The sequence below is a fragment of the Nycticebus coucang genome, chromosome 3, assembly GCF_027406575.1.
Source record: "Nycticebus coucang isolate mNycCou1 chromosome 3, mNycCou1.pri, whole genome shotgun sequence".
NCBI classification, from domain to species: domain Eukaryota; kingdom Metazoa; phylum Chordata; class Mammalia; order Primates; family Lorisidae; genus Nycticebus; species Nycticebus coucang.
In genome coordinates, this window is record NC_069782.1 from 93,523,110 (window position 1) to 93,547,214 (window position 24,105).

At 41.7% G+C, this 24,105-nt stretch overlaps 1 protein-coding gene across 4 annotated transcripts in view; it reads right to left on the reverse strand.

Moving 5' to 3' along the window:
• VCL (vinculin) overlaps nt 1-24,105 on the reverse strand; it is a 115,464-nt gene that overhangs the window by 10,578 nt on the left and 80,781 nt on the right. For all 4 annotated transcript variants that reach the window (XM_053586046.1, XM_053586050.1, XM_053586047.1 and 1 more), the window contains exons 9-16: nt 20,425-20,578; nt 19,144-19,319; nt 13,571-13,761; nt 12,004-12,203; nt 9,574-9,702; nt 4,627-4,776; nt 1,636-1,744; nt 207-509 (exon numbers count right to left, since the gene is read on the reverse strand). In XM_053586046.1, the coding sequence (XP_053442021.1) occupies nt 207-509; nt 1,636-1,744; nt 4,627-4,776; nt 9,574-9,702; nt 12,004-12,203; nt 13,571-13,761; nt 19,144-19,319; nt 20,425-20,578 (1,412 nt within the window). The remainder of the gene's footprint in view (nt 1-206; nt 510-1,635; nt 1,745-4,626; nt 4,777-9,573; nt 9,703-12,003; nt 12,204-13,570; nt 13,762-19,143; nt 19,320-20,424; nt 20,579-24,105) is intronic.

Here is a 24,105-nt window from a genome sequence, read left to right on the forward strand (position 1 = left end):
AGTTGATGGAGAGAAATAAACCTAGAATAAGCCTGCTGATACTGCAGAGATTTGGATAGAAAGAGATTAACTAGCAGTCTTGAACTACAAGTTTGCAGTTTCTGCTCCCAGACAGTGTATGCAGTGGTCCTGGGGTACATATTCTCTCACTCCCTTTCCTGAGTCAGCCTCTCAGCTGAGGAGAGCTAGAGTCCGTGATTGCTTACCAGGGTCAGAAATGTTTCCAGCCACAGCCTTTGCATCCATCACCATCGGGGAGATGGTTTTGCTCAATTCATCAGAGGCAGCTTTCACAGCCTCACGGAACTTGGGATCCTCAGAATTCTCTACCTCCCTCTTAGCCACCAGCAGAATCCGGTTGGCCCGACGAGCAATGCTGGTTGCCCCAGCAACCAGCAACTGAGGCTGAATGTTGGCCATGGCTACCTTACACTTGTCCAGGTCCTTTTTAATTGCTTCTTCGGAAGCATCCAACAGAGATTTGGTATCAATGGCTTCGTCCACCAGCCCTATTAGAACAAAAATAGAATTTAGTTTCAATTTTAGCAGAACAGAGACTCTAAAACACACTTGTCCACTCAAGGTTTTCATGAGAAAATGTAACACCCAGAATTCTCTCCTTTAGCTCAAAGCTCTTCCTACACAATCAAAAGCTGCCAGATGAACACCATAGGGGAAAAAAAAAAGTGAGGACATAGCCCAGAAGGCCATATGGGTTCACAGCATTTATACCAACCGTGGTCACTGGCCTTCTTGTATCTACCACAGACAACCAGAAATGCAACATCAGGAGGAAACAAGGACTGCGTCTGAAACCATCACATCACCACCACATTAGCTGCTAGAGCACTTTCTCCTCCCGTCTCACTCCCCAGCCATCTGTTGCTTGTTGGCAGCTCGTAGGTGCCCAAGATGAGCCATGCGGAGGATTCTAATAACCCTAACAGCCTGCGTCTTGTTTCTGTTACCTCTCTTCAGACACCTCGGCAGCTCTGCTTTCATCTCTGGCTGCTATGGACCTCCGTCACAGCAGGTTTTGCAGGGGCAGCGAAAAGCCTACAGCCCTCATTTCTTCCTGTCTCTCCTATCCCTTCCTCCACAGAGAAGAGGATTCAGAGGTGCCGCTTCAATTGCACAGACACAGGTTTGTTGGTGGTTGGTTTCTCCCTTTTTTTAAAAAAAAAAAACTACGTAGTTGATAAGTTGGAGGGCACTCTGAGACAAGTTGTATTAAATGGTAGCTATTGTGGTTCCTTGAAATGTGAACCCGCTGACAATGACAGGGACACTTACTGTATCCGCAAACACCGCCTCTCAACCTCTGAAACTAAACTCTGGATCAGTCTGAGCAAAGACACTATTCAAAGAGAAGATAGGAGCTGTGACAATAAACATCATACTGGGAGGGCGGCATTAAAATAAAAGAGACTCAAAGACTCTCTCTTCTGACAAAGTTGCAAGGCTTGAACGAGAAGCCGCCACTGCTCAGCAGCCTTAATCAGGGCCACGTACATTGTCGAGCACATGACTGTCCTTTTATACAATTACAGCTGAGTCACTTAACCAGTCCCGCTCAAGTTTCTCAGAACTCATTCCTCATGGATTAGACAATAAGAACTTTATTCAAAACTCTACCTGTCATTTTTTCAACATTATCAATCCACTGGTTCTTCATGGTCTCAAAATGTTCATAAGCGGCTTGATTTCCAGGGTTCCTAAGTAAGATGCGAGCAGCCGAGACCACCTGACAGTGAAAAAACAACCTTTAAACACCAGGGCACCCTCCCACTCAAAATACAAACCGTAAGCGAAGCTTTCTCCTCTTTACCTACAGGTGGCACTCTCAAGCCAAAAAGTGGCACGTCTTTTTTTCAGGCTGAACGCTATGGGGTTGGTCTCATAAACAGTTCCCTGGAATGGGCCCTTCACACAAAGATTTTACTGTCACAGTCAGATTTCAAGGAGGTAATAAGGTGACAAAGTAAATCAGTGTTCATTTGATACTTTGGAAGAGTACTGAAAAATATTTAAATCTTTGGTGTCAATTGTTCCATTTTAAAAAACAGCATTAAAGGCCGGGAGCAATGGCTCATGCCTATTATCCTAGCACTTTGGAAGGCCAAGGCAGGAGGATTGCTAAAGGCCAGGAGTTCAAGACCAGCCTGAGCAAGAATGAGACCCCTGTCTCTACAAAAAATAGAAAAAATTAGCCAGGTATGGTGGTGCACACCTGTAGTTCCAGCAACTCAGAAAGGAGTATGAGACAGGAGAATGGCTTAAGCCCAGGAGTATGAGGTAGCAGTGAGCAATGATCACACCGCGGCACTCTAGCCCACTCAATATAAAGCAAGACCCTAAGACCTCATCTTAAAAAAAAAAAAAAAGGCAACATTAAAAAAGATACTAAAAATTACTCAAAGCTGATTTATGAATAATAAAAATACCTGTCTATAGTTACCAAAGTGTTTTTACATCCGTTATCTTACTGAATGCTCACAACAATCCTGTGAGAGAAACAGGACAAATAATATTTCCACTTTATAATTGCAAAAACCAAGACTCAGAAATTTTAAGTGGCTTTTTCTAGAGGTCTGGGCTAGTCAACAATAAACAGCAGATACTAACATTTACTTAGTATCTGGTAAAATAAAGGCTGGATACGCATACTCTTGATCCTTGAAACAATCCATTAGAAAGGAATTAGCTTTATTTTACAGATGAGGAAACTAAGCCTTAAGGTCACAGAGGATTCAAGTCCAGATCTACAAAGTCCTCATTCTTTTCCATAATTGTCTTAAGCCTAGTTTTGTGTGTGTGTGTTTTTTTTTTTTTAGGAATCTCAGTTTTATAATAAATTCTATGCTTTATGTTTAATGTTTTATGGAAGATTTTTTTTCAGATTAATATAAGGGTACAGATGATTAAGTTACAATGTTTGGATCAGTTAGGACTCAGCAGTTCTCAACCTGTGAATCGTGACCCCTTTCTAACAATGAAAATATATCCTGCACATCAGACATTTACCTTATGATTCATAACAGTAGCAAAATTAGTTATGAAGTAGCAACGAAAATAATTTTATGGGGGTCACCACAACATGAGGAACTGTATTAAAGGGTCGCAGCATTCAGAGGCATTAGGAAGGTTGAGAACCACTGAGTTAGGTTAACTCCCTATTGTAGCTGTGCCCTGCACCCAAGAGGTGTGCCATATACCCTTATATTGTGTCCTTTAGGTGGGAGCATACCAATGCCCCTCCTCCCTCCCTGCAACTCGAAATGAATTGAGTTTTCTCTTGTGTGGGCATGTATTACTTTGTCTACTGGCTTCATGTAAGTATTGAGTACATTGGACACTTACTTTTCCATTCTTGTGATACTTCATGGAAGATATTTTTTAAAGTTATACATGTTCATATTTTTTAAAAGTTGGATAAGTGACTTTTCAAGAGAATCTAATTTGTTAACCTACCACCTAGGCAAAAGTGGAACAACCAATATGTCCCGTCTCTCCCCATAAGTTCCCATATAAGCCAGTATCACATATTTGCATAGCCTAGCATAATTCCTAATATATTATAGGCATTTTATATCTGCTGAATAAATGAATAAAAAAAATAATGGATCTTCTATAATTTGAATAGAAGAAAACCACACAAACATCACACTAAATGACGTGGAGCTGGTATTGTTAAGAAACTCTATCACATATTTGACCTTTAATTCCTGTCCAATCTTCTTTTGCTTCCAAACTTACTACCTATATCTTGGTTATACAATTGATTTTATACCTTGGTGATATAATTAAGTGGAGAAAAGAAAATAAGTTATGGAAACAGGTGAATATTTTTTTTTTTTTTTTGTAGAGACAGAGTCTCACTTTATGGCCCTCAGTAGAGTGCCGTGGCCTCACACAGCTCACAGCAACCTCCAACTCCTGGGCTTAAGTGATTCTCTTGCCTCAGCCTCCCGAGTAGCTGGGACTACAGGCGCCCACCACAATGCCCGGCTATTTTTTGGTTGCAGTTTGGCCGGGGCCGGGTTTGAACCCGCCACCCTCGGTATATGGGGCCGGCGCCTTACCGACTGAGCCACAGGCGCCGCCTGGAAACAGGTGAATTTTTTAAAAAAATACCTTCATAGAAATGTAGGGAAAGATATAAATTCTAAAACCAAAACAAACTAACCTCCTGAGATTATACAAATATTTTCCTAATTATATGTATATGTGGGGAGAAGGGAGATTACTAGTTTTTTTCTACTTTGAAAAATAATGTGTGGTCATTATAAAAAAAAATTTTTTTTCAAACATTATGAATTACAAATGTATAAAGTAGAAAGTCTCCTATAACCCTAACCTTAGAGATCACTAAGTGTGACACTAGAGTACATATTTTTTTTTTTTTTTTTTTGGTTTTTGGCCGGGGCTGGGTTTGAACCCGCCACCTCCGGCATATGGGACCGGCACCCTACTCCTTGAGCCACAGGTGCCGCCCGGTAGAGTACATATTTTTTAATGCCATCTGACAGTAGATGTTAAAAAATGTATAGAAACTGTTCTGCAATTAACTTTCTTTACTGAATACTGTAAGATGAGTATTGAAATGAAGAATGAGCAATACCCAACCTGGGGTGTGAGTTCTCGGGCCGTCTTCACTGACGCCTGAATGCCTTCCACTGTTGATTTATTAGCAGTACCGACAGCAGCCGCCTTCTCTGCTGTGGCACCAAGTCTTCCTGAATGGTTTTCAAAGTTAGCTGCCCTCTCATCGAATACCTTGAGGAAAAAATAAAGATATCAAGAAAATTTATTTCAATAAAATAGGTCAGGCAGTATAGAAAAAGGCTCTCTCTTTAACAGAGACAGTAAGTGCTCAAAGACTTCAGAGATAAAAATCAAACCCTAGTTAATAAACAACAATCAAACTCCAAATCTTGGCCTTGGCAGATCTCCAGAGGTTTAGCCACAAGCAGAACATATGCACACATTCACATACACACCATTTCATCGTACTTTCAACTAGTGCTTACCAAGTACAAGTACAACACACACTATTGTATACTCAGCAACAGGTAATTTGCAGAATGTGAAGACTAAATCATTCCTATTCTCAAAAGTTTATCCTTTCGTGTGAAGAAGACAGTCAACCCCTCCAGGCTCAGTCGTCGGTGGCCAGGTACATCAAAAGCCCAGAATATCCACACGGAGTCCTAAAGTGCACTCTAGCCTGCCCAGAACAGTATCCGTCATATATCCATTACCATTAATGTTGTAAAAACTCTGCCCTGACCTCCGTGGGAAAAACAATAGCTGGTACTCATACTCAGGCACACAAGGGCAAGGATGGCGGATTTTATTAACCCAAATGCAAAAACATCTACCTAATTTTTCATTCTGCTCCCAAATTTTAAAAAAAAGTTAACTTTTCCTTCAACATGGGTATTATGCAAGGTTGTGAAGGGGACTGTTTAACCTAATTAAAGTGAGAAAAGCTCTTGAGTCATTTGTTTGGATAACATTGTTAGAACAGATGCTTGGAAAAGCAAGGCATACCAAACAGCACTGGGTCAGGGTTAAGGCAATACGCACCGCCTATTAGAAACTTCCTGGAAGAACATATCCCTCCTTTTTCTTCCCCGGAAGGTCTGTCAACCAACTTGCAGACCCATTCCGGCTCTAGGTGCTAAAAGTGTCTCAGTTTACTAGCAGGCTCTAAGTTCATTGCCAGTGTTCTGGGTCTATCCTCTCAAGTCTTTTCCTTGTATAGGCCTCCTGTTTGGATTCAGCTATTTGCTTCTTGCCATTTAATGCTCACAACCTCTGACCAAAATCCCTGATCACCTAGTCCTCTTCTCTCTTGGCCTCAGTCCCTTATATCCTAGCTGGGCTCCCACACCCTGGATCTACAGGGCTTTTGTCTACCTTGGTTGACCTTCTCAATTCCAGACCACATCTGCTCTCCCTCTGATTTAACTGATAGCTTAACTTAACTTTTCTTGTCACTCAATTGAAGGAGCACAGTCCACTGCACCCTGGTAGGTGAATCAGTCTCATTTGTGCTCCTTGAAGTTACGAGACCCTGAGAAGGGACATTTCCAGTACTTGGGCTAGATATGAGTTTGGGGGGATATTCTCCCCCAGCTCACATAAGCAGCTTTGCTGAAAAATGCAGGCAGTCACACCTTAAAGGAAAGAATATCCTGGAGGGCTCTCGCCAGGTCGTGCATCTGCCTCGGGCAATGGACGGTTGCACTTAATCCCCTACCTCTATTTACACAAAAACTTTCAGTTAATCATACAGAGAAGTAGGCATACAGAGCAGACAACCCAGCCCTTTGTGGTTCATCTCCATTGTTGTTTATCTCTAAACAAGATATTCTTGGTTTAGAAAGGTGTGTACGTACTTCACTGGATCTTTACCTTTTGTCTTCCTTGTTCTTGGATTATGTCTATCTGATGATTTGGGGTATATGAGAATGTGAATAAGAACGGCCATTTGCTGCTGTGCCTGAGCACCAGCCATCCCTTAATAAATCATTCATTTCATCTGCAGTGTCTACCTCCATGTCTCTGACTGGGCCAGTGGACAGCAACACTCAAGCAAAATTTACTGAGCACCTACTATATGCCAGACCCTTGGAATAGGTACTGAAGATACAAGAATGCGTAAGACACAATATCTGCATCTTAAGCAGCTCAGAGCCTAGTGAATGAAAAGGGCCTATCAACAGATATTTATAATGCAGTGTGCTGTGTACAACAATAGGAATAAGAACTGATATTATGGGAGCAAAAGAAAAGCCACTTACCCTGTCTAGAAAGCAAACAATCTAGGATAAAGGGTAAACAGGAATTAGCTTGAGGAGAAAAGGCGGAAGAGAGACAGAAAGAACAAAGACATGGAAAAGACAGAGTATGGCAGGAAACTCCAAGCACCTAGGTACTGCTGGAGCAAGATAGAGAGTCAGGGGTTTGTAGGAAAGAAGTATTGAAAGAATATTTGGGGTGGCACCTATGGCTCAAAGGAGTAGGACGCTGGCCCCAAATACCAGAGGTGGTGGGTTCAAACCTGGCTCCTGCCAAAAACTGCAAAACAAAAGAAAGAAAGAATATTTGAGGCCAGATCACAGAGCTCTGGCTTTATCCAATGTGAGAGCAGCAGAGTATCATGATCAGATTTTTATTTTTATTTTACTGGTGGCCTAGTAACAGATTCCAAGATGAATCAGAGCTCTGTAGTCATACAGGCAGCAGGGGAAAAGATTCAGAATTGGAACTGTATCAAGGCAAACGGGAAACAGAAAGGATTCAAGAAATATTTGTGAGGTCAATGTTGCTTGCCTTTGATGCTTATTGCTATGAGACAATGAGGAAAAGGGAAGAGTCAACAGAGACTCACAAATTTCCGAGAGAACAGAATAAGGACAACATACAAAGCAATTTTGGAACTCATTTTCTGGAATGGTGATCAGAGATGTCATCATACAAGGTTTAACAATTAAGTTCGGGAACTCATACTAGAAAAAGCACTTTGAAGGGTAGACTAGGCACTGGCGTCATACATAGCTTCCCAAGGGGGACACTTCAAAGGCAACCATAGTGATACTCAGCAATGAGATATGTAGAACTTTTTTAGTATGAGTTCATGAACTTAATTGTCCACTCTCATATCTATTAAAGCATCTAGGTGGGAAGGACCAGCAGATAGTTGATCTACTAGTCTGAAAGTCAGAGAAGTCTGATATGAAAAAATAACAAATTAGGCCAGGTGTAGGGGCTCATCCCTATAATCCTAGCACTCTGGGAGGCCGAGGTAGGTAGATCCTTTGAGCTCAGGAGTTTGAGACCAGCCTGAGCAAGAGCGAGACCCCATCTTTACTAAAAATAACTAACTGGGAAAACTAACTGGGTGTAATGGCACACACCGGTAGCCCCAGCTACTAAGGAAGCTGAGGCAAAAGAATTGCTCAAGCCCAAGAGTTTGAGGTTGCTATGAGCTATGATGATGGCATAGCACTCTACCCAGGGTGACAGAGTGAGGCTCTGTCTCCAAAAAAAAAAAAGAAAAAATAGCAAATCAGGCCAGCTTAAGGAAACCATGAGATTAACTGCCTAGTAACTTAGGCTAGAGAAAAAATATTATTAGGAAATAAGAGTAACGCGAACCTCTACCCACCACTCCTTCATTATTTTGTGCAGCTGACCAAACCCCTTCTCCTTTGCTGCCAATAAATATAAGGCTAGAAAACCAAATACTTGCTTTCCTAAATTACTTTGCTGGTGAGGTGGCCATGAGACAAGGTCTAGCCTTCCTGGAGGATTTCTGGAAAAGCTTTTACTTTCATTCATTCAGCACCAACAATGTGCCAGGCATTGTTCTAGGAACTGGGAATAAAGCAATGACAAAATTAAGTCCCTGCCGAAGTGGAGCTTTCATGCTAACGGGAGGCAGACAAACAAAAAATGAGGCAAATGAGTTAAATGTTGATAAATGCTAAAGAGAAAAAAGTAGGATCCGGAGACTTAAGAAATCCCTGTGGGTGGCATTGCTATGTTAGGGGGTCACCCAAAAGTGACATTTCAGTAGAACGAGGAAGAAGTGAATAATAGATAAAGTTATCTGTGGAAAGATCAGAGAGAACAAGCGCAAAGGCCCCGATTAGAACACGGAAACCTTATACAAGGGAGATTAGGAACACAGCACAGGAGGGCAACATGGACGGGGACGAGGGCACTGAGGAGGAAGGGAGGGAGCACGTGCGGTCAGAGAAGGGGATGAGGGACCAGATTCAGTGTTGTGCTAAAACCACTTGTACAGACTCAAACACCAGCTTCCAAGAATCAAAGATGCCCGTCTCTTCCCAGTTCTCCTTCCAGTGACTTCGCATTGAAATAGCCATGGTGGGAGTACTGATATCATCAAAATCAACAAATACTTCAAATCAGGGTTTCTTGTTTTCCTGGAGAGCTGGTATACCAGCACATCACCCACTCTGCTAGCACCCTGGCTTCACTCTCAGACAAGGAGGAGCATTGGAAGAGTTTGAGCAGAAGAATAGTATCAAATGATTTAAAAGATTGTCCTGAAAGGGCACTTTATTTATTTTTAAATAAATTAAGTAATTTAATTTTTAAAATTAAAACTAAATAAAGGTACAGTTGTGACTCGAGAACACCCATCTTTCATTTCTTCCTGACTTTAACAGGATGCCTGGGGTGGCAACAGCCATCCAACACGAGGAAAAGAATAAGAAAAAGAAATGGCAGTTTTCATGATAAGCTACTGAATCAATGCCACAGCTATCTGTTTCCATGTTTCACGCTTTGTGATCAAAGTAAACCCCATTTTCACCTCTGACGATCAGGTGTTCCTTCTACTGCTTACAACTACAGACATTCCTAACCAGCATACTTTGGAACTAAAAGAGACGGTGAAGCTTTCCCTCCCCTACTCGTCCCTTCCACCCTTCATCTACAATTTCCCAACCCCTGCTCCTCCTGCACAGTGTAATCACATCTCACCTTCCATACAGGGCAGGCCGACAGAGGAAATGGAAGCCCCCAGATACCCACCTCTTCCCTACCGGGTGCATCAGGAGGGGCAGTGGCTGCCACTGCCAATAGCTTGATGGGAGTTGTGGTGTCACTGAAAACATCTGATACCTCCTGAGTCATGGCCTCCTGCATCCGAGCTTTCAGATCCTTGAAAACATTGTTTACAAAGGAAAATTTTCAGAAATATACCAAAAACATATCTGCTAATGTCCTTAACAATGCTGACCCCTTCATTCATTCAGCCTTTTATCCAGTAAGTATGTGCTGAGTGTTGACTGGGTACAGAGCACTGAGCTAGCCCGTAAAAGCTGTAACTTAGGAATTCTGCCTTCACAGAGGTTAGTTGTCTAGTACAAGAGATAAGTCATGATCCACATGTCCCCAAAGACTCTTCCACCCAATCATTTCCTTTCTTGGTGGCCTTTATGAAATGATATGAGAATTATGGGTTGAGCCCAAAGAAGGCCCCAAGAGAGTTCCACACCATTCCCAGTGCTGGTGGGACCTGAGGACAACAATGGTAACTGTAGGGATTGTCTGGTACACGTATCATCAAATGTCTAAGCAATTTATTTTCTTAAGAAAAAAGAAATCAAGAATTGGAATTTTTTTTTAAACCAGCTTCTAGAAAAAACTTGATAATGCTTATTAGGAAAAAGCTCACCAGTATGTGGTTGCACCTAAATTTGTGTTTTTCAAATTTCGCTCACTCAAGAGTACTTTAGGATTTCCCATCGTGACGTTTGCCAGATGAGGCCCTTTGGCCATAATCTCTTAGTAGAGGTCTAAAGGAGAGGATTCTTGTAGCCACAAAAAAGCTATTTTTCATAGTTATCACACACGGTCCAGTTCAAGTTTTCTGGATTTATACAAAGAATTCTCTGTCACTCAGATTGTTTCTCAAGATGGGCGGCATGTAAGCTGATGATACCTGAGATGGTTTTAGGTGTTATGTACACAATGTTTTTAATAATTATGTGTTTCTTGTAAAGGATAACAGAAAAAAACTAGCTTACCAAACAAACGCATGATTTCATGATTATTATAAAGTTTTCTTCTTAAATTTTTTTTAAATTTTTATTTATTTATTTATTTTAGAGACAGAGTCTTACATTATGGCACATGGCATCACAGCTCACAGCAACCTCCAACTCCCGGACTTAGGCAATTCTCTTGCCTCAGCCTCCAGAGAAGCTGGGACTACAGGCACCTGCCAGAACCCCCGGCTATTTTTTTGTTGCAGTTTGGCCAGAGCCTGGTTTGAACCTGCCACCCTCGGTATATGGGGATGGCGCCCTACCGACTGAGCCACAGGTGCCACCCCATGAGTCCCTTTTAAGAAAACTAATGACTTAATAAAAGTACAGGTGACAAGTGAATAGAGCACTCTTGAGTGAGGGAAATTTGGAAAACACAAATTTAAGTGCAAGCAGATACTGGTGAACTTTTCCTAATAAGCTCTGGATTTCCCTACATCCTTGGTCACACTCTCTTTACTTTCCCTAGATGCAAAGAATTATTATATATTTTTTAAAACTCTCTCTTCCCGCCTTCATTTTTCATAATAGTAAGCATAAAAAGTATAATGGCACTCTGGGAGGCAGAAGTAGGAGGATCACTTGAAGCCAGCAGTTTGAGACCAGCCTAGGCAATAGCAAGACCCCATTTATACAAAAAACAGAAAAATCTGGCTCAGCACCCATAACTCAGTGGTTAGGGATCCACCACATACACCTAGGCTGGTGGGTTCAAACTGGCCCAAGCCTGCTAAAACAACAATGACAACTGCAACAACAACAAAATAGCCGGGCATTGTGGTGGGCGCCTATAGTCCCAGCTACTTGGGAGGCTGAGGCAAAAGAACCACTTTAGCCCAAGAGTTTGAGGTTGCTGTGAGCTGTGATACCATAGCACTCTACCAAGAGTGACATAGTGAGGCTGTGTCTCAAAAAAAAGCTCAGCACCCGTAGCACAGTGGTTACAGCACCCATAGCACACTAGTTACGGCACCAGTCACATACACCAAGGCTGGCAGGTTTGAACCCGGCCCAGGCCAGCTAAACAACTGCAACAAAAAATAGCCAGGCGTTGTGGGGGACACCTGTGGTCCCAGCTACTTGGGAAGCTGAGGTAAGAGAATCACTTAAGCCCAAGAGTCTGAGGTTGCTGTGAGCTATGACGCCATAGCACTCTACCGAGGGTGACACAGTGAGACTCTGTCACTCTCTCAAAAAAAGAAAGAAAGAAAAATTAGCCAGAACGATGATGTGTGCCTATAGTCCCAGCTACTCAGGCAGCTAAGGCGGGAGGATTACTTGAGCCCAAGAGTTTGAGGTTACAGTGAACTATAAGAACACCACTGCAGTCTAGCCTCGGCAATGTACAAGACCCTATTTCAAAACACAAAACAACAAAAACACTATAATGACATGAGCTCCTGAGTTCTACCTTTAAGGAGTCTTGGAGCTGAGATGCAAGCGCTCGTGCCTGAGGACTCTCCCCTTCCCCTCTGGCAGCCAGGTCAGCCAGCTGGGCCGTCAGCTGGTCCACTCGGTCACACTTGGCAAGAAGATCTTGGCGATAAGGCCCCATCATGACATTTGCCAGACGATGCCCTTCGGCCACAAGTCCCCGGATGGCAGCCTGACCTAGACCAAGAGAAAAATAATGAAATTCACACAGATCCAGAGAAAGCAACAAAAATGCCATTCTAGTCGTTTTCTTCTTTTTTTAATAAGAATATTTAATGAGTGGGAGATTCCCTAAAAAAGAAATAAACTGGAAAACACAAAAAAATAAATAATATATAAAACATCATAATTCCATCACTTGGAGATTAATATGTTAAGGCATTCCCTTTCCATATACCTATATACACATACATTTCTTTCACAAAATTGGGATCATACCATACATTAACTTTTATTCCTTGATTCTTTTTGTTTGTTTATTTTATTTTATTTTTTGAGACAGAGTCTCACTATATTGCCCTCAGTATAGTGCCAGGGCATCACAGCTCACAGCAACCTCAAACTCTTGGGCTTAAGCGATTCTCTTGCCTCAGCCTCCTGAATAGCTGGGACTACAGGCGCCCACCACAATGCCTGGCTATTGATTCTTTTTACTTAACACTTTAATTCTTTTAATTTTTCTACTTAACTATCTTTAAAAATCATGATCTAAAATCTATGTAATATCTTATCATATTAACCATAATCATTTCACCATTTACTTATTAAACATTTAAACGTGTATATATATTCTTATATTTAATTCTTTGGAAACATATGTAATTATTTTTTAGAACAAAGCCTTTAAAGTCAAATTGCTGAGTCAATGAGCATAAGCTTTCTAAAAGCACTTGACATATAATACCAAATTCAGAAAGTTTGTACCAATTTATGCTCCACCAGTAAATCCTACATCTGCCTAATTCCCAACCCCTCAAGACTCTGGGTACCACTAATTAAAAAATTTACCTTTTTATCTAATTGATATAGTAAAGTAAGTAAATAGATCTTTCAGGGTTAGCAGGCTTACTATCAAAATGACCTTAATTCTTACAGACCTCCTCCTAAAGTCTCCCCAAAATCAAAAGGTGACTATGTGTTGCAGGAGCTCCGACAACTGAAATAAATAACCATGGTAGTTATTGCCTTTTCCTTATTTTCAAAAATTCTATACTTTGCAAGGACAGTAATAACAGAGATGCTAAAGAATGATATATACATAGGCAATATTTAGTTCAGTTTCAATTCAACATAAAAACCTATTTACCCATAGCAAAATCACCTGTTCTCAAATATTTCTTGATTAAATCACAGGAACTGTACTATCTACATTTGGAAATGGTATCACATTGAAAAATGACTTACAAAAAAAAAAAAAAAGAAAGAAAGAAAAATGACTTACCAGTGGTTGAAGAATCCTTTCTGCACCTAATTACAAACCCCTCTCAACAACTTATTTGCTCTGAGACCAGTTTAGTGAGGGTTAGGTACATGGACGCCCTTACCGACTCCCCGGTCGTCCAGTGTGGGATTATCAATCCACCGCTGTGCTTGCTCGATCTTGCCTTCAAGGTGCACAGCTGCTTTGGCGGGTCTGCTGTTGGCCACAGCCCTGTTGGTTTTGGTCTGCAGGTTCTGCAGCGCCGTGGCCACCTGCTTGGCCAATGCGCGAGCCTCTGGGGAATCTCCTTTCCCCCTGCAGAGAAAAAAACAGCCTTCCTGTCACACACAGACACAATTTACATGGAGATAACTTCATTGCTAATGACAAATGTTCATGAGATGACAAACTGCTGATTATTCTATTAATTTGGTTTGAAAAGAATGGTTTCTTTATTTGGCTCTTATACAAGTCAACAGTAATTTAAAAGCAGATTATGGGTGACGCCTGCGGCTCAGTGGGTAGGGCACTGGCCACATACACCCAGGCTGGTGGGTTTGAACCTGGCCCGGCCAGCTGAACCATGACAACTGCAAGAAAAAAAATGACTGGGCATTGTCGTGGGTGCCTATAGTCCCAGCTACTTGGAAGGCTGCGGCAAGAGAATCGCTTAAGCCCAAGAGTTTGAGCTTGCTGTGAATTGTGACAGAACAGCACTCTACCGAGGGCAACACAGTGAGACTATGTCTCAAAAAAAATTAAAAAATAAAATCAGATTATCTTGTCCTAGTTAATATATATGAGTTTGCATCAGTCTAGCTCAAAGGAATCATTTGCTTAGCTGAGCGCAACCATTCTTCACTAGGTTAGCTGCACCCTCAGCCTGCCATCGCTGCAGACACTAGCCCCCGCTGGAACCAGTTAGCCCAACCACGTTCATTATAGTAGTTGTATCAGAGTTTGTAGTAGTACTATCTTCTGCATCCTAACTCTGCCAGGTACTGTTGCAACCACTCTTCTTATCCTATTTTAAGCCTCACAATAACCCTCTGAGGTAAGCAGCTGTATTATCTCTATTATTCAAAACACAAAACTGAGGCACAAGGTTGGATAACTTGCCCAAGTCCTATTACTTACTTTGATGAAAACAAGATTCAAACCAAGCATTGTGACCCCAGAGTCCTCATTCTTAAACCATTAAAACATTTGATATCGGCTCGGCGCCTGTAACTCAGCAGCTAAGGTGCCAGCCACATACACCGAAGCTGGCAGGTTCAAATCCAGCCCAGGCCTGCCAAACAATGACAACTATAACCAAAAAATAGCCAGGCGTTGTGGCAGGCGCCTGAAGTCCCAGGTACTTGGGAGGCTGAGGCAACAGAATCACTTAAGCCCAAGAGTTGGAGGTTGCTGTGAGCTGTGATGCCACAGCACTCTACTGAGGGCAACATAGTGAGACTCTGTCTCAAAGAAAAGAAAAAAGAAAACTATTTGGTATCACATAATCCCCAATCTTTGTCATAACTCAAAGGTAACTACTCACAGTCACGTAAGGCATGCAATTGGATTCTGGTGGTTCTCAAAATACAAAATGAATAAAAGTCATCTGAGATATTTTTTTAAGAGGCAGGCCCTTACTCAGTCACCAGGGATAGAGGCAGTAGTGTCACCAGGGCTCACTGCCACCTCAGATTCCTGACTCAAGTGATGCTCCTGCTTCAGCCTCTAAAGTAGCTGGGACTACAGGCCTATACTACTACACCAGCTTATTTTTCTTTTTCTTTTATTTTTTATTTTTTGAGACAGAGTCTCACTTTGTCGCCATCAGTAGAGTGCCATCGCATTATAGCAACCTCAACTCCTGGGCTCAAGCGATTCTCTTGCCTTAGCCTCTCAAGAACCTGAGACTACAGGCACCCATCACAATTCCTGGCTATTTTTAGAAACGGGTCTCACTCTTGCTCAGGGTGGTCTCGAACCCATGAGCTCAAGCAACTCACCCGCCTCAGCCTCCCAGAGTGCTAGGATTACAGGCGTGAGCCACTGCGCCCAGCCTCTGGCAAATCTTTCTACATTCAGTGGAGACGCTGGCTCGTACTCAGGGTGGTCTTCAGCTCCTGGCCTGAAGCCCTCTCACCTTGGCCTCCCAAAATGCAAAAATTACAGGCATGAGTCACCACACCTAACTTTATTTTTAAATATAGATTGTTAAACTCACTATCAAAAGAAATTCTGATTAAGTATGTCTGGGTGGGGTCCAGGGGTCTGCATTTTTAACTTTTTCAAATGATTCTGAGACAAATGATTCTGAATCCATACCTGATAAAAAACACTGCATAATCAACCAGAGATGGGATCTGGAGCTGGAAAGTCATATTAAGCCTGAGCTATGGTAAGGCAAAGCCAGAGAAAAAACTCCCAGTAAGTAAACAAAGTCAACACAATGAGTGAAACAGTGAGAACACCAGACAGACACGGAACAGCGGAGGGAGAGGCTTCTAGTTGCCACTAGACCTGGTCACAGTTCAAGCTGTTGGTTCCATTAGATGCCTCTTTATATTTTCAGTAAACCTCCACTTTTTACTTGAGGTATTTCCTTGTAACCAAAGAACTTCAATAACAGTAATCAATACAAATAAAAAGACAACCACAATTATGTCACAAAGGTAGATAACTGCCCCCAGAACATTATTCCAGAGATTTCAACTTCTAACCATTATGAAAATACAAAGAATCTGTATTTTACATCTCAAGTCCACTTAGCCATAGAAAAGTAAACTTCAGGCTAACCTTATCTGTCTCATCAGTAAAAATGAAAATATTAGCCCACCTGCCAGAAAGACTAATTTGGATACTCTCTTAAGAGCTCCTTTATAAGTTTTTATAACATTCTCCATTGTCAAGTTGGACAACGAAAGTATTTAACATGGTTCTGATCATGGCTACTCCTGCTGCCAGGATGTTACATACATGTGCATTTACAGATATGCTACAGTAAGAAGTAATGATGGCATAAGTGCCCACACATGAACGTCTGCAGTTACCTCTTCATCTTTAAGAAACATTAATAAGCCGGCGGCGCCTGGGGCTCAAAGGGGTAGGGCACTGGTCCCATATGCCAGAGGTGGCGGGTTCAAACCCAGCCCCAGCCAAAAAACAAAAAAAAAACAAAACAAACAAACAAAAAAAACATTAATAAACACCTATCATATGTATGGACCTATGTAGGTCCTGAGAATACAGAATCTCTGCCTTTCAGTATTTTAACATCTATTAAGAATATAAACACTATACCAATGGGTTAATAATGAACACAGGCCTAACTTATAGTTAACAATTGATAAATTAAAGTGGCACCTGTGGTTCAGTGAATAGGGCGCCAGCCCCATATACCGAGGGTGGCAGGTTTGAACCCGGCCCCAGCCAAACTGCAGGGTGCTGTGGCGGGCGCCTGTAGTCCCAGCTACTCAGGAGGCTGAGGCAAGAGAATCTCCTAAGCCCAAGAGCTGGAGGTTGCTGTGAGCTGTGACGCCACAGTACTCTCCCGAGGGTAATAAAGTGAGACTCCGTCTCTTAAAAAAAAAAAAATTCATAAATTATATGTTTTCCCTCCCCATCTAAATAATTCAAGATTTGAAGTAAAAAAAACAGTGATCTCTAAATGACTGAGCTTGATATATAGTCTCTTCATCACTACAACCTCCTGCAAAGTATGCCTCCTCCCACCAAACTTATTTCACAATCTTAGGCAGGAGTTTGCTTTCTTAACCAGCACTGTCCTCTTAGTCCAGTGGTTCTCAACCTTCCTAATGCCATGGCCATTTAATACAGTTCCTGTGAGTCGTGACTAAGGTTGAGAACCGCTGTCTTAGTGAAAGAACTCTAAAGTACCTCTCACTGGAAACAAGAAAAAGAATTAGGAGGCTGAGGACAGTGGCTCACATCTATAATCCTAGCTCTCTGGGAGGCCAAGGCTGGTGGATGACCTGAGCTCGGGTGTTCAAGACTAGCCTAAGTAAGAGTGAGACCCTGACTCTACTAAAAATAGAAAAACCAGCCAGGCATTATACTGGGGCCCTATAGTCCCAGCTCCCTGGGAGGCTGAGATAGGAGGATTGTTTGAGCCCAAGAGTTTGAGGTTGCTATGAGCTATGAGGCCACAGCACTCTACACAGAGACTGACAGAGTAAGACTCTGTCTCAAAAAAAAGGCATTATCGCATAGAAGAACAGGAGATGAAACACTGAAGTTAAATGAAAAGCAAAATACAAAGACACTTGGCTATGGTTACCTATTTAGAACGGGGCTAGAAGACTGAAGTGGAAAAGAGCAACTTTAACTTTTGCTTTTATACTCTTCTTTAGCACTCTTTTTTTTTTTTTTTTTTTTTGGTTTTTTGGCCGGGGCTGGGTTTGAACCCACCACCTCCGGCATATGGGACCAGCGCCCTACTCCTTGAGCCACAGGCGCCGCTCTTTAGCATGTTCTGAAGTTCATTTTGTTTTGTTTTTTTAAAGAGAGAAAAATAGCCAGTCACAGTGGCTCAATCCTGTAATCCTAGCACTCTCAGAGGCTCAGGCAGGTGAATTGCTAGAGCTCAGGAATTCAAGATCAGTCTGAGCAACAAGACACCTAGTCTCTAACAACAACAATAAAAATAGCCGGGCATTATGGTGGGTACCTGTAGTTCCAGCTACTTGGGAGACTGAGGCAAGAGGATCACTTGAGCCTAAGGGTTTGAGGTTGCTGAGAGCTGCGACATCACGGCACTCTACTAAGGGCAACAAAGTAGACTCTGTCTTCAAATAAAAGAGAGGGGGGGAAAAATATTTATCCAAAAAAGAACGCGGGTGGCGCCTGTGGCTCAGTCAGTAAGGCGCCAGCCCCATATACCAAGGGTGGCGGGTTCAAACCCAGCCCCGGCCAAACTGCAACCAAAAAATAGCTGGGTGTTGTGGCGGGCGCCTGTAGTCCCAGCTACTCGGGAGGCTGAGGCAAGAGAATCGCTTAAGCCCAGGAGTTGGAGGTTGCTGTGAGCTGTGTGAGGCCATAGCACTCTACCGAGGGCCATAAAGTGAGACTCTGTCTCTACAAAAAAAAAAAAAAAAAAGAACGCAATACTTCTTTTCCATATAATCAAAGTAGTTACCCTAAGGAGAAGAGGCTGTGGTAAGAATGTTGTTATAGGAACAATCACCCAGGAAATATAATTTAAGGATCTTTGATAACTGCTACTTATAGAATAACATTGCTGGGGGGAAAAAAGAGTACCTGCTTATGCCTCTTCCCGGCCCTACACACACAGGAGTCTGCAGAGTGAGCCACAAAAACTATTTTCCTCCTATGTCTGTGGAACAGGTAAGTCACAAACATGATAGAGCAGGTAAAGTCCTAGTTTAGAGATTTAAAAATCTATTGCAAAAAAAGGAGTTCAAGCATCCTATATTCATCAATTTAAAATCAAGTGACCAGCAGTAAATCATTTAAACCTCAGTTACATCATAGACGCAAAAGAAGTAGTATCTGACCTAGTCATGTCACACAGAATCAATGAGAATATAGCAGAGGAGAATCATACATGCATTTAGCCTAAGAGAATTCAAATGTGTATGTTCTTAGGGAAGAAAAGAGAGAAAGGGAGAGGGAGGGGAGAGAGAAAAACATATTAAAGGGCAATTTAAGGGATTAAATACATACTGTCTTCGTAGATCCGCTAATTTAGAAGTCAGAGCAGATATTTCTCCAAGGGAACGTAGAATGTCATCTCTTTCTTTAGGATCATCACATAATTCTGCTATTTTCCGAGCTTCAGCCAAAGCTCCTCGAATCTGTTCTTCTCCTTCTGGTCCACCATTTGGATCTGCTAACCAGTTCTACACACACACACAGACACACAGAGAGAGAAGAAGCACATGATGATCTACTCGTGAACCACATTTTATTAAACATAACAAGGCCCCCAAAAATACTTCTAAAGTAATCACAAGGCAGACCAGTAGTCATTTTTATAATGCTCGTCCTTATCACTGAACAGAGGCTCTTACCTCAGGGAAGATCAAACCATTCCCTCATCTTTCTAAAATCCATTTTTTTAATCCTCATTAGGGATTATCTCAAAGTATCTTCCCAAGCTTTATCTCATCTTTAAATTAACCACATCTTGGGCGGCGCCTGTGGCTCAGTCGGTAAGGCGCCGGCCCCATATACCGAGGGTGGTGGGTTTAAACCCGGCCCCGGCCAAACTGCAACCAAAAAATAGCCGGGCATTGTGGCGGGCTCCTGTAGTCCCAGCTACTCGGGAGGCTGAGGCAAGAGAATCGCTTAAGCCCAGGAGTTGGAGGTTGCTGTGAGCTGTGTGAGGCCACGGTACTCTACCGAGGGCCATGAAGTGAGACTCTGTCTCTACATAAATAAATAAATAAATTAACTAATTAACCACATCTTGTTAGTTATTCAGTTTCTCTAACATTTGAGAAATGCTTGAAAATCACTTACAGTAGTAGAAGCAGAAAACTTTAACCCTTTAACATTGTTATGACCAACCCTTCTGTGAACTCTGAGACAAGGAATAGTTTTTTGTTTTTTGGGGTTTTTTTTTTGTGGTTTTTGGCCAGGGCTAGGTTTGAACCTGCCACCTCCGGCATATGGGACCGGTGCCCTACTCCTTGAGCCACAGGCACCGCCCACAAGGAATAGTTTTAATGTTCTGTAACATGTATCAGGAAGTGGAATTCTCTTGGTACTCGCTTTTAATTAATTAAAGTCTTGAAAATTAAGATATTTAATCTGAAAATATACATAAACATTAGTCTAAACCTGTGGTGGTAAAGCAGATGTTAATATCAGCAACTGCTGGGAATCAGTCATCACTTAGAAACAAATACGTGTGTTATTCAGCCAAATTAGGATATTTATGGATGTTCATTTCTCATTCTCTTTTATGCCCCCACTTGCCCCCCTGAAAATCATCACCACTACCTGAGCAGCATCAATCTTCTTGGCAATGCTCTGCTTTGAGTTTGTCATGGCTTCTAGCTTACGGGCTGCATTTTCCACTTTGGCTGTGAGCACATCCAGGCCCTGAGACACCTGCTGGGCTTTCTGCATGGCCACCGGCGAGGTTCCTTGTCCTCTGCTCAAAACAGACAGATATTGTCAATGTCCTCTCCCAAAGACCTAATAACATAATATTCCTAACACCACAGTACATGTTAGTTTTGTTAACATCCATGTCTTTTTCCTTTTCACCAGTAAATCTAGGATAGTGCAAGAAAAACAAAGCGTGACACACATACCATCTACTTTCTCTTTTGCTTGTAAAAATACACATTAGCTTCATGGAACTAAGCAACCACTTTGAAGACCAGGCCAGCAAATTTTTGATAATTATTCTCAGCGGAGTGCAATGGATCACGCCTATAATCCCAGCAATTTGGGAATTAGAAGGCAGAAGGACAGCTTCAGGCAAAGAGTTTAAGACTAGCCTAGGCCTCATAGCGAGACCCCCATCTCTACAAAAAATTAGCTGAGCATGGGGGCTTGTGCTGATACTCCCAGCTACTCGGGAAGTGGAGGTGGGAGGATCACTTGAGCCCAGGAGTTCAGGGTGGCAAGAACCTACAATTGCACTACTGCACTCACTACACTCTAGACAGGGTGATAGAGCAAGCAAAAATATTCTGTTGGTGTTAATTACATAACCAAATCTAAACTTCAGTGGGAAAATGTACTTGTGATCTTATTGCTATGCAGGGGCTTTGTTACCATAGTAAGATGTGCTTTAGAAGTAAGTAGCCTGGGTGGTGGCTCACACCTTTAATCCCAGCACTCTGGGAGGCAGAGGCAGGAAGATCCCTGGAGCTCGGGAGTTCAAGATCAGCCTGAGCAATAGCAAGACCCTATCTCTACTAAAAATAGAAAAAAAAATAGCCAGGCATTGTGGCAGGTACCTGTAGTCCCAGCTATTCAAGAGGCTGAGGCAGAAGGATCACCTAAACCCAAAAGTTTTAGATTGCTGTGATCTGGGCTAATGCCATGGCACTCTATCCTGGGCAACAGAGTGAGACTCTATCTAAAAAAAAGGGAAGGAGGGAGGGCGGTAGGACATTAAATTGTCTTATTTAAGGGCAAGTATACATTGAAAAGGTTTCTGAAGGCCGCATGCATAGCATATCACACAGGACCAAGCAGATCTGTGTTCAAATTCTCACTTTGGTCCTCATAGGGTGTTATTTCCAATGTTTAACTTCCTTGGACTTCAGGTTTTTAATACATACACTGAAGGGAAGTAAAAACACTTGCCCTGATTATTTAACAGACTGCCTTCCAGATTAAGATAATATACTTGAAAACACTTTGGCAATAAAACAATAAAATATATAAATACTTTGGCAATAAAATATAAATATATAACCTACTATTAGTGAATTATCAACATAGTTTTAATGAACCTAATGATAATCTTAAATGTCTACCGTCTAGTTCTAGGCAACCTATAAATATCAAAATTAGTATTGAGGGGGGGGAAAAAAGCACATGGTGAAAAGAAACCATTGTTTGCCATCAATTTCCAAAAAAACGAATTTCATTATTTTCCTCCCTCAGAAATGGTATACTATTACTACTAAAGATGATGAGAGTTAGTGGAAACATGTTTTCTCTATGCAAGCAACTTTCTACGTCATAAAGATTTGGCATTATTATACAAAGTCAGATTTGTTTTCTTTTTTTGAGACAGTCTTACTTTGTCGTTCTGTAACAGCTCACAGCAACCTGAAACTCTTGGGCTCAAGAGATCCTCTTCCCTTAGTCTGCTGAGTAGCTGGATACTATACGTACCCGCCATGATGTCTGGCTAATTTTTTTTTTTTTTTTTTGCGACAGAGTCTTACTAGGTCACTCTCGGTAGAGTGCTGGTGCCATGGCAGCAAGCTCACAGCAACCTCAAACTCTTGGGCTTAAGTAATTCTCTTGCCTCAGCTCCTAAGGGACTACAGGCACCCGCCCCAATGCCTGGCTATTTTTTGTTGCAGTTGTCATTGTTTAGCAGGCCCAGGCCAGGTTCAAACCCACAAGCCCCGGTGTATGTGGCCGGAGCTCTAACCACTGAGCTACGGGCGCCGAGCCACGTCTGGCTAATTTTTCTATTTTTAGTAGAGATGGGGTCTACCTCTTGCTCAGGCTGGTCTCCAACTCCTGAGTTCAGGCAATCCACCCACCTCAGCCTCCCAAGAATGCTAGGATTACAGGCATGAGCCACAGTGCTCAGCTGAAACTCAGATTTTTTTATTCACCCAGCCCAGTAAATTCAATGATAGGAGTGACAAATTATCATTTGGTAGAATAGCACGGTTGATCATCCTAATCTGAGCTTCAAATTTTAGGATAAACTCCAAAATGTCTTTGTTTCTATTGCTAATACAGAGTATTGATCTGTTGTCCATTTATCTATCCTTTCCTTAAATCATCTCTGTTTTTGATCTATATCAATACTTGATGTAATGAACTCAGTACATTTATTGCCAGGTATATAAAAGGTATATATACACCTTATACTTGGACTTGAAGCCTTTCTTTTTTACATGGCAGACGAAGGGAAGACTTTCAGGAAACCTACTCCTTGTGATTTAATTTAAAAATTCATGACCAGGGATCTTTTCAGTACAAGAGTCCAACTATGAAAAAGTAAAAATATTTATAGGCTACAAATTTTATTCATTCAAAATAAAAAAGTTTATTGAGTCCCATGTGGGGAAAAATATATACTTACAACCTAAAAACCCTACGTGGCTGAACAGAAAAACATCAATGAAGAAACTGTTACTTGTGAATTATGTTTGTAATTTCCCCTTTATAATAATATATTTTTTCTAATTTTAATATCAGGCGTATCCAGATTAAGTAAAATGATTTTGAAGTATTTCTTCTGTTTCTATTGTCTATAAGATTCTGCATTATCTATTTTTTGAAATTGTCTTTTATCTTTATTTATAAATATTAGATGTCTATTCTTTGATACTTTGGGAAAAAATAATAAGAAATAGTTATTTGATGACTCCATACTGAACCTCAAAGTCAAAGCATTCTATAATAGACATATTCTTATTTGACAATGTGAATGTTACTTTCTTTTTTTTTGTAGAGACAGAGTCTCACTTTATGGCCCTCGGTAGAGTGCCATGGCCACACACAGCTCACAGCAACCTCCAACTCCTGGGCTTAAGCGATTCTCTTGCCTCAGCCTCCCAAGTAGCTGGGACTACAGGCACCCGCCACAACGCCCGGCTATTTTTTGGTTGCAGTTTGGCTGGGACCAGGTTTGAACCCACCACCCTGGGTATATGGGGCCAGCGCCTTACCGACTGAGCCACAGGCGCCGACCGACCGAGTGAGCCACAGGCGCTGCCGTGAATGTTACTTTCTTTGCAATACTATTATTATTCTTGCTTAACACTTTGTTGCAGCAATCGTCTGATTTCTTTTCTGAAAGTATTTGTTTTCGTTCGTTTTTTGCAAGGTTTTTTGTTTCTGGTCCCTATCTTAAACACTGATATTGTTGTTAAAGTTTAAGCCTTTTTAATTTTGTGAAGGCAAAAAGTGGAAGCCTATTAGAACACATGTATATGTGAAAATAAAAAAAAAAAAAAGAAACTGTTACTC